At 43.8% G+C, this 11,020-nt stretch overlaps 2 protein-coding genes across 2 annotated transcripts; one reads left to right on the top strand and one right to left on the bottom strand.

The window, feature by feature from the left end:
• The first annotated feature begins 730 nt into the window (after positions 1–730).
• LOC133927506 (uncharacterized) lies at positions 731–4,771 on the top strand. Its single transcript, XM_062373990.1, has 4 exons — positions 731–867; positions 1,311–1,663; positions 2,158–3,202; positions 3,292–4,771. The coding sequence occupies exons 1-4, from the start codon at positions 731–733 to the stop codon at positions 4,769–4,771; spliced, it is 3,015 nt and encodes a 1,004-aa protein (XP_062229974.1).
• A 1,290-nt stretch (positions 4,772–6,061) lies between these two features.
• LOC133927845 (homeobox-leucine zipper protein HOX28-like) lies at positions 6,062–7,285 on the bottom strand. Its single transcript, XM_062374232.1, has 2 exons — positions 6,908–7,285; positions 6,062–6,812 (listed from the first exon to the last, which is right to left on the bottom strand). Exons 1-2 carry the CDS (start codon positions 7,223–7,225, stop codon positions 6,345–6,347), a joined length of 786 nt encoding a protein of 261 aa, XP_062230216.1. The 5' UTR covers positions 7,226–7,285; the 3' UTR covers positions 6,062–6,344.
• Between the last annotated feature and the right edge of the window lie 3,735 nt (positions 7,286–11,020).

Here is an 11,020-nt window from a genome sequence, read left to right as displayed (position 1 = left end):
CATTTTCACTTGATTTCTCACATCTCTTTTAGGGCCTTAGCACTAGCACGCATAAGAGTTTTTAGATGTCCACCAGGAAATTAACAATTTTAGTAGAATTTTCATCAAAGGATCTTCATGTTACATTTTGCAAACATATGATCACAAAATATATAATGTCTCAAAGAGGCGTTTGTTGAAGACTAGACTACACGGACGGCCCCTAAAAGATATGGAGACATTAAAGGGGGAAAATACAACTCCACATATCGTTATGTACGCACGGTTTTTTTCAGTCTTCCATCCCTCTTATTTGATATTAATCTATCTATTCATTCTCTTATCTACCATACGATTCTTTTCATCTAACCCTTCAGTATAAATCTTAACACAAATAAACGGTTGTGATAAACCATGTGTCTCCATAGCCTAATTGAATTTTCTTATTCATGAGAGGGTACAGTCTATATGACCAACTTGCTGTTTTTTTGCTTTGTAGAAAAAAGAGCTTTGCTTTTCATGCATGAACTTGGTCAATCTCCGGGCGCCTTCGTCGTCGACGTCGCGTGCGCGCTCGTGCACCCCGCCGGCATCTGATTCGCCCGTTCGTGTGTTCACCGGGCGTCTATTATTAGCTCGTCGTTACTGAGATCGGCGGCATGCAGCGACACCACGGCCGCACGTGCGACGGAATTTACAACGATCGTACTGCTGCTACCGCACGCGGGCAGCTAATCCTGGCTGGCTGGCAATGCCATGCATGTTACCGGCCTGCTCGTGCGCCGTCGTGGTCATGCACGCCTGCCACTCTGCTGCGGATGCGCGCGGCCGGGCGGGCGAGCGGCTCATCAGGCCGGCCGCCGTCTGGCTGGCCGGGGGTTCTGGCCGGTTGCTGAGTCGTGCAGGGTGCAGCAGGGCCTGCCCGAGATCGGCATAGCATGCATGCATGCAGAGGCGGACCCTCCCTATAGGCGACGTGGGGCGGCCGCCCCAGCTACTGGCATGGCTCCGTCTGGCGCCCAGACGCCGAATGTGTGCGGTGTGCCTCCAGCCGACCGGAGCCCGGAGGTGAAAAAGAAAAGTATTAGCGTGGGCCGGCGGACCGCGGATTGGGGCATGGGCCCTTGGCCATCCGCCCATCCGAACTCTCCCAGCTCCCAAGCAACCAGCAGCTAGCCCCAATCGATCTCCCACTCCCAGACTCCAGTCCGCCTCCAGCAGCCCCTATCGATCTCCCGAATCCCGATCCATCTCCGAGCTCCGGCAGACGGCAGTCCCCATCGGCCATCGCAGATTCGCAGGACTGCCCCCATCGGTCCTCAATTTCTCAGCCCCCAGCGCCGAGCTGCCGTTAATCCATTCTACGGCGCCTGCGCCTGCGACTCTGCGAGGCTGCAAGTCCTGCGACGCTGGGCGGCTCCGCGGCTGGGCGCCTGGGCGCGATTCGGCGTCTGTGAGTCTGGGACTCCGGCCTCCGGGCACGGCTGCTGCCTGCGCCCTGCTGCGGACTGCGGTGCTCGGCGCCGTCCACGCCTCTGCGCGGCTGGCGGACGGCCGACTGCGGACCTCCGACTCCGACTCTCCGAGGCTACGACAGTGGGCGCGACCGCGCTATCCGGGAGCCCCAGCTGCGGACGGGTCACGGGCGCCGGGCGGACGGCGGTCGACGGACCTGCGGGCTGCGGTACTCGACGAGTCGGCGACCAGCTTGACCGCGAGTCCGCGACTGCGACTGCGAGTGCGAACGGCGAACCACGGAACCAGTGTCCAACAATCCAACTCGGTGTGGTCGTGACTCACTGACTCGTGCTGCTTGACGGCTTCCCCAGCCCCCAGGTCACCCAGCAGAGCAGAGAGCAAACCACCTCTTGACTTGATGGAGGAAGAGCCGAAGAGGAGGCCGGAGGTGCCCCGGCTGCCGGCGTTGCCGGGCACGGCCATGGCCGTGGCCGCGCTACTGCTTCGGCTGCAGTAGCGGTTTCGGTGGGAGTTGGCATTGGCCGAGGCCGCGGTGCCACCAGCACGAACCTCACTAGAAACAACAACAAAGGAATCGGCAAGAAGACTAAAATAAATGGTAAAATTCGTTATTGTTTGAATGAAATTATTTGTAATTTAGCAATTTGCTTAGTCATTCATGTGCTTAGTGTAACATGTACTTATTATCTTATTGTGTAGATTTGAAGAACTATTTTACAAGTTTGAGTGGTGGCTCCTCGAGCTCCAACCACCCAAGCACCCATGAAAGTCGTAATGCCGCCGATTCCATAGTCGGAGAAGTTGAAGGCCATGCTACCATTGAAGCCGTAGTATCTAATATAGCTCAAGTTGAGATTGGTGTTGATGATGCACAACCACAAGCACAACAAGAAGAAAATGAACAAGAAGGTATTGATCTTATTGTAGAATTTAACCCGCTTGTTCATGTTGTTGCTGATCCGGCTCTTAGAATACCAATTGAGGGATTTCATCCTAATATTAAATCTGAGGTTAGGAGAGCTTATTTATTGCGAGGCCCCACCCAACCTATAGGTCATAATTTTCCTCGCAAGCGTGTTGGAAAGGATTGGAGACTCTTTCAACCGAAATGGTTTAAGGACTATGATTGGTTGGAGTATAGTGTGTCAAAGGATGCCGCATTTTGTTTCTATTGCTTTCTTTTTAGGCAAGAAGCTGAGCATGAAAAATTTGGTCATGTGGTTTTCACAAAGACAGGGTATGATGATTGGAAGCATACATATAGAGGGTTACCTGGTCATGTTGGTGGAGTTTCAGGTTGCCACAATAAAACAAGGTTATGTACCGAGGATTTTAAGAATCAAAGGGCGAGTATCTCCCATAAGATTGATTCTAACTCTAAAGATGCAGAAATGCTATATGAAGTTCGTTTGACTGCTGCTTTAGATGTTGCAAGTTATCTCATTTCGCAAGGTCACGCATTCCGTAGACATGATGAATCTGCCTCTTCCTTAAACAAAGGTAATTTCTTAGAGATGATTGATTGGTACAAAAAACGCAATGAGGAGGTAAGGGTTGCATTTGATGAGTTGTGTCCAAAAACTGCCCGCATGACTTCTCATAAGATTCAAAAGGACCTTACACAAAGTTGTGCAGAAGAGATCACTGAAGTGATAAAGGAAGAGATTGGGGATAGTCTTTTCTCCATTCTAATTGATGAATCTCGTGATATCTCAATAGCAGAGCAAATGGCTGTACTTGTGAGGTTAGTTGTTATTTTTTTATGCATTATATTGAAATATTCATTGATGACTCGATGTGTTAAGCAACTAACTGTGCCATTGTGTCATGCAGGTTTGTGAACAAAAAAGGAATGGTTGTGGAAAGGTTTCTAGGTCTTAAACATGTTGAAGATACAACCTCAAATGCATTAAAGAAAGCTTTGACTGAGGTTCTTGCTGACCATGGTTTATCTATTGCTAAACTAAGAGGGCAGGGATATGATGGAGCTTCAAACATGAGAGGTGAATTCAATGGTTTGCAAAAACAAATTCGTGATGAGAACCCTTATGCTTTTTATGTTCATTGCTTTGCTCACCAATTACAGTTGGTCATTATTTCTGTTGCAACTTATTGCTCATCTTTTGATGATTTCTTCAACTATGTGAATTTGATTGTGACAAGTACTAGTGCATCTTGCAAGAGAAAGGATAAGTTACTTGCAAAGCATCGTGAAACCATTTTGGCAAAGTTGGAGAGTGGTGAGATTTTTAAAGGAAGGGGGAAGCACCAAAGTACAAACTTGACTAGACCTAGAGATACAAGATGGGGCTCTCATTTTACAACATTAGTTCGTATTGAGTTAATGTGGGATTCCGTGGTCAAGGTATTGGCCATGATTCATGAGGACGAACGTAATCCTGGTCGAGCAGGTGGTTTGGTGCGCAAAATGGAGAGCTTTTCCTTTGTTTTAAACATGAAGTTGATGTTGAAAGTGTTTCGTATTACACATGATTTATCTCTCCTGATGCAAAGAAAAGATCAAAATATTGTTCAAGCCATGTCATTGCTTATTGATGTGAAAGCACGTTTGATCACCTTCAGAAATGAAGGTTGGGAGCCATTATTGGAAGAAGTCGAATCATTTTGTGTTGCAAAATATATTCCAATACCAAATATGGATGAAGCAATACCAAGATGGGGTCGATCAAGGCTTGATGGGAACTTAATCACTCAAGAACATCATTACCGTGTTGATACATTTTTTACTGCACTTGATGCTATTATCACAGAGATGGATCATCGCTTTAATGAGGTATCATCGGAGTTGCTTGTTTGTTTTTCTTGTCTTGATCCAAGAAATTCCTTCTCTAAGTTTGATGTTGGTAAGATTGCTCGACTAACGGAGATCTATGATGAAGATTTCACAATTGTTGATCGTTCTCTTATAAAAGATCAACTTGAGACCTTCATTATACATGTGAGAAGAATTGATGATTTCACTGCTTGTCATGATCTTGGAAGTTTAGCCGTGAAGATGGTTGAAACTGAAAAGCATATTGCTTTTCCATTGGTCTATCGCCTCATTGAGTTAGCATTGATCCTACCAGTGGCAACGGCATCCGTTGAAAGAGCATTCTCGGCTATGCACTTAATCAAGACAGATTTGCGCAATAAGATGTCCGATGATTGGCTCAATTACTTGCTGGTGTGCTACATTGAGAAGGAGATTTTTAAAGGACTTGATTGTGATAAAATTAAGAAGAGGTTTCAAGTCATGAAAGACCGCAAAATGGACTTGCCGAGGAAACCTAAAGGATCTAGAAGTGCTTAGTGTTTTACTAGTAGTATGTATATTCTCATAATTTTCACCAATTTTTAAGGCATATGATCACTTCATTATTACTAACTAATTGATCTTTATTAAATTGACAGGTTGCTTTGATACATTATCTTTTGGTGTATTTTGAATTATATGGTGATGGTGCAAGAACTGTTATTTATTTCTTCATATTAGAGGTATCATCTGAAATCTTCTTCTACGTCGTTCATTTACCGTTTACACTCTAATTTGTATGATTGCAATATACGAATACGGTGTGTAGTATATTTTTACTTTTGATTTACTTTTTCGCTCCAATTCGCCCCACCTAAAATTTTTAGCTGGGTCCGCCACTGCATGCATGAGTCTGCTGGCTGCATCCTGGGTCCTCGATCTAGGGCAGGAGGATTATTATCAGGTAAGGGCCCATTTGGTATGGGTTCCGGATTCTTAGAAGGTTTCGGTTTCAGTTTCTCTAGTGAATTAGAATCAAATTATGTAATCGTTTGGTCAGTAGAATAAATTCTGATTCTCAAGAGTGAATGGCCGTTGTAAATAAGAAGAGAGTGATTCAGGAGAATAGGAGAAACCACATTTTACATATGTCTCCCTTGCCGTGTAAAAAAGAGAAACGTTTCTCTCGTTTTGGATTCGAATCACTTACCAAAAACACCAGTTTGAAACATTTCTTGTTGCCAAAACACACCCTAAATCCCAGCCTAAAATCCATTAACCTGGAAAATTAACCTGCAGTCATGCAGAGTCGATTGGGCCCTACTTTCTGAATCTGAACTGCTCTCGTTTGTCCAGCAATCACTTGAAAGTTTGAGATCGCTGCCAAGAGAACAGAGGCGGGCACTTTCCATTATTCATGGCATACCAATTTACTATCAACACTAACGATTTGGCGAAGTCGATCAGCAGCCGATGGAAACTGCTGCGATTCATGTGCTAAATCATTGTAGCTGCATATTGTTCCTCTCTGCATGCAGTTGGCTCCATTGAGAGCTAGATTAGCAAAACTAATAACTTTTTTTCATTGGTCACCTTTAATTGCGACTTGTTTGCCGCCTGAAAATCGACGTAGATGATACTCCAGCTTTACATAATTAGGTTTAAACCAGCTGCCGATATAGATTGTTATAGAGTTCATCTAGTGGTCCAAAACACTACAATATTAATCTTGAGTTGTGTGATTCACCAATCAAATCTTAGAACCAGTACCGTTACGTATCAAAATGATTCAACAGCTAGCTGCAGCCTGCAGAGTTTCAAAAAAAAAAAAAAATTTGAAGGGGGCGTTGCATTAGTAGATGTTCAGCTCTGATACAGAGGGGTAAATTAGCTTCGTCTACTGTAATTTCCACAGCTTTTCACATGGATACATCAATCTGAAGGGGAACCCATCCAACGATCCTAAGTTGAAGTTGTTAAAAACTACATTTGCATTTCCCCCAAAACATACGGAAAAATAAATTGAACTTTTCTGCTGCACTTGCTTTGCGCTTGGCCATTTTGATGGCATCAGAGCACTGAGCAGAGCAAATTCAGATCAGCGGCGAGCTAGCTAGCTAGCTAGGCCCTTCTATCTGGCCGCCTTGACCGCCTTTGCAAGCCCAGATGAGCCCCTGTATGCTGCCGCTCCGGCCTCTCTGAATCCACAGACGAACTGCCGGTGGCCGGGCAATAATGCTGCCGCCGGAGAGGCCATGCCAGCATTGGCGGCGGCGTGCCCGTGCGGGTGCGCGGCGGGAATGTTTGCCGCGGTGCATGAGGAGGAGGACACGACGCGCCTGCAGGAGAGGCACATCGTGAGGGTGGTCAGCGGGGGTGCCGGTGCCGGCGCGGTAGCCACGGCATTGAGCGCCCTGAGCTCGGCGACCTCCTTCCCGAGGCGCCGGTTCTCCTCGGCGAGCTGCTCGCACCAGCGCTTGAGGTACTCGCAGTCCATCTCCGTCTGCTTCAGCTTGGTCCGGGCGCGGCGGTTCTGGAACCACACCTCCACCTGCCGCGGCCGTAGGCCCAGGCTCTTCGCAAGCGCCACCTTCTGCTTCTGCATGGGAGGAAGAGAACGAATCAATCAGCCATGCCATTCTGCAATATCCATTGATTCTTTCCGCGGTGAACGTGAGTCGGATCGAAGCGTACCGGAGGGAGGGTGTGGTGGGTCTTGAAGCACTCCTCGAGGACAGCGGCCTGGTCCTTGGACAGCCGCAGCTTCTTGCGCGCGCCCCCGTCGTCATCGTCGTCACCGCTGCCGCTGGCGGCCGACCTCTCCGCCGCGCGCTTCCCGCTCCCGCACGACACCGGGCTGCCCGAAGGCGAGCATCTCCTCTCCTCCGCCGCGGCCGGGCTCACCTCCCGCTCCGCCACCGCAACGGCATTGCCGGAGTGACAGAAGCTGGGCTGCGACGCCGCCAGGCCCAGGCCAAGACTCAGCCCAAGATCCAAGCTTTGAGGCGCCATGTTTACCAAGCTACCTGAGCTTTGCGTACGAAGAGCACCACTAGCTGGGGAAGACGTAGCACTGGCCGCCGGAGTTGGTGAAGGAGGAGTGCGCGGTTGCGCGGGTATAAATAGAGAGGGATCCGACCATCGATCATTTGGAGGAGAGAGCACGTAGCAGATCAAGTGGTCGACAATGATGAGCTGGGTGCGCGTGGGGTGGATCTCCATCGGAGATTCTTTGATGAATTAGCGGGCTCGATGGCGAGCTATGACCCTTGAGGCCTCACCAGCAGAGACGCATTAGGCCACTCCAGGTACGAAAATTCGTGTAGAAAACCGGTCAATTCGGTTCCCACCTAATTCTAAATTCAACCGATTTTTAAATTTAAATTTAAAAAATTCAAAAAACAATTAAAATTATTTAAAAAAAATTAAAATACTAAAGATAATTCTAGACCTTCTGTGAAAAAATAAAAATAATGTCGTTTGCATCATATTTCATGAAGAGAAAGTCTGGAAAAGAAAAAGAAAACATGTGCTTTAAAAAGCGTGCAACTTATTTAGCAAGGTTCACGTTAAGAAAAATATTAACAAGTAAACATATATTTTTTATGTACCTTAAGAGAATCTATAAAATTAGTTTCACTTCATTTAGAGTTTTATCAGTTTCTCCATAATTTGTACAAAATTCACAAGCATAAAGTGAACATGTTAAGAAAAAGCAATGTAATTAAATTGTCATGTCTACCATTATTTTTCCTGCACAAAGTATTATTTAAGTAAACTAATAAAAATAGTTTCACTAATTTTAGGGGTGTGATGGATTAGTTATGAATTATTCTAGTTGCAACATATTTACTCAATTATGTACATTACAATAACTATTTCATGTATTTTCAGAAGATAGAGGATCACGTAAGAAAACTAAAAAAAATAGTTTCATGATTTTTGATTAACAAATAATTAATTATGCATTTAACTCAATTTAGCAAATAAATTTTCTCACAGAAAAAATACAACTGTTCATGAGTATAAATACTTTTATCATATAAGATAATGTTACAAGGAAACCAATACAATTTGTTTTATTTGATTTGAAGCTTAGATAAATTAGTTATCGATTTTACAAGTTTGAACTATCTTTTTTGTTTTTCTTTAACTATACTAAAATTCGAGAAAACCGAATGTTTTTAGATGGAATTCGAGTCATTTTTATAGAAAATCGAGTGGTTTTTTAGCACAAACGAAATGCAAGAAATACGGTTGTTTTTTGAAAGTACATCTAGGTGCCTAAGTGGGTTTTGGTGATAATGACAAAACAATTAAAGAACTAATGGGTTTTATGAAATACGGATAGGTGTAATTCAAACAAGTGATAATTTAACGCATGGTGATCCCCTAAAAAGAAAAAAGGAAAGCAACACATGGATCATATAGTTTTAAATTTATTTATTTTTTAAATTGAGTTTAGGATGTAGTACTATTAAGGGAGATATGAAATTTACTTATTTGTATAAAAACAGTGCTCAAAAGATATAACAAACATATTGGAGAAATATCAAGCACAATACTTACACCTAGGTTAGCCCTAATCTTTTGAGAATGTACAAATGCAGAAGGCCTGTACTTTTACTGAGTGTTCGTATTTTTCTGCGGATAGTCCTCAGTTGAGCGGAGTTAGGGTTAACTAGGAGGTGCGAAGGATCCGCACGTTTGCAGGGTGTCCGTATTTTTTGTGGAGAGTCTATATTTTCACAGGTATAACGACTAGTTTTTTTTTTGTGTTGGGTATATATACCCCATCACTCCCTCCTTTAGCTGGTTGCTGCTTTACACAAAAAAGTGAACAACTTTAGAGAAAAAAAGTACTCCCTCTCACCTTGCTTTAGCATGAGATTTGCTAAGATTTGAGAGTTTGGTTGGGAGAGTGAGATCTAGTGCTTGTGAGCAAAACTCCAACCATTGAGCATTCATTTTCTTCGTCAATTCGATGATTTCGTGTTTGTTACTCTTGGTGGTTCATCCATCTAGAAAGCTAGGCGTCGCCCATCGAGCTCACAATCTTGTGGTGAGCCCCGGGATGTTTGTATTACCCATATGATTGAGAAAGTAACCCTAACTTGATCTTTGTGGTCGCTTAGGTGAGGAAATGGTTGAAAGAGACCTGGCTCTTTGTGAGTTCCTCAACGGGGACGTAGGCGCTTCTTTGTGAAGTGGTTGGACTTTGGTAAACAAATTATTGTGCCTCATTTGTCAATTTCTCATGATTTGTTGTATTTACTTGCACCCGTTGATTATTAGGGTTTCAATCCGATCTACTCTCTTGTGAAATTTGAGCTATAGGTACTTGGTAAAATAAGTTGAAATATATCCTCTAGTACTTGGTAATTTGTGGATTTGATTTATGTTGTTTTGCATAGGCATTTACTTGAGTTTTTTCTGAAATATCCGGAGTATCCGTATATATCTGCGAAACCTCTGTAAATTTACGAAGGTTCCAGAAAAAATATGGGGAGAGTCTGCATATTGCTAATTCGTTGCATTTTAGTTTGTAAAAATTTTCAGGTTACGCCTATTCCTCCCTCTAGGCAACATTAGATTTTTTTTAATTGGTATCAGAGCCTAACCTCCTACAAGATTTCACCGCTTGGAGTATTTAAAGATATCGGCATCTAGGGAGAAAGGTTCGATAAGCCTGAAAAGTTCAAATGATAATCTTTCGACATCGTGTAACGATAAAGGCAAGAGGGTCACAAATTCAATTATAATAAATTGAATGCCTCTAATTCTTATATAGTCATGTCATCCAGGCATGCACCTTATTTCGATGGCACATATTATGTCGCTTGGAGGCACAAAATAAAATTACATTTAATCTCTCTTTATCCAAGTATTTGGAAGATTGTGTGTACATGTTTTAAGCTATCGGATGAAGACAAAGAACTCACTCCCAAGCAAGAGCAAAATCTTCACCGTAATGCATAAGCCGCAAGTGTATTGCTTGGCGCTTTGAGCCCCGAGGAGTTTAACAAGGTGGATGGGCTTGAGGAGGCCAAGGTGATATGGGATACACTCCAAGTAGCACATGAAGTCACCACAAGTGTGAGAGAATCAAAGATAGAGTTGCTTGAAGAAAAAATAGAAAGATTTGTTATGGAAGATGATGAAACCCCATAAGCAATGTATGACCATATGATGGTGCTAGTAAACAAGATTAGATGGCTTGAAAGTGAAGAGATAGATGACCATAAGGTGGTGCGAAGATTGCTAAGAACTCTTGCACCAAGAAATCTCACCTTGGTCACACTTGTCCGTGCAAGAAGAGATTTCAAGAGGCTCACATCAAGTGATGTGCTTGATAGAATTATTGCTCATGAGCTCATGAAGGAGAAAGCAAATAAAGTCAAAAACCTTATCAAGTAAAGCTCAACCTCAAAGAATAAAGAAGTAGCATTCAAGCAAAGCAAGAGTAAGCAATTTGAAGAATTGAGCTCAACTGGAAATGAGAGCTCCGATGATGAAGAGATTGTTTTCTTCGTAAGAAAGTTCAAAAAAATCATGAGGAAGGGTGGTTATAATAAGTACAAGAGAGACATGCACAAACGAAGAATATCCAAGAGAGCTTGCTATGAGTGTGATGAAGTTGACCACTTTATCACCGAGTGTCCTAACAAGAAGAGCAAGGACAAAGAAGACAACAAGAACAAGTACAAGACCCACAAGAAGAAATATTCGGGTCAAGCTCATATCGGCGAGGAGTGGGACTCAAACTCTGACTCTGACTCCGATGATGAAGGGGTCACCACCATCCCC

The sequence above is a fragment of the Phragmites australis genome, chromosome 8 (genome assembly GCF_958298935.1).
Source record: "Phragmites australis chromosome 8, lpPhrAust1.1, whole genome shotgun sequence".
NCBI classification, from domain to species: domain Eukaryota; kingdom Viridiplantae; phylum Streptophyta; class Magnoliopsida; order Poales; family Poaceae; genus Phragmites; species Phragmites australis.
This window is presented reverse-complemented; position numbering and strand designations above follow the sequence as displayed.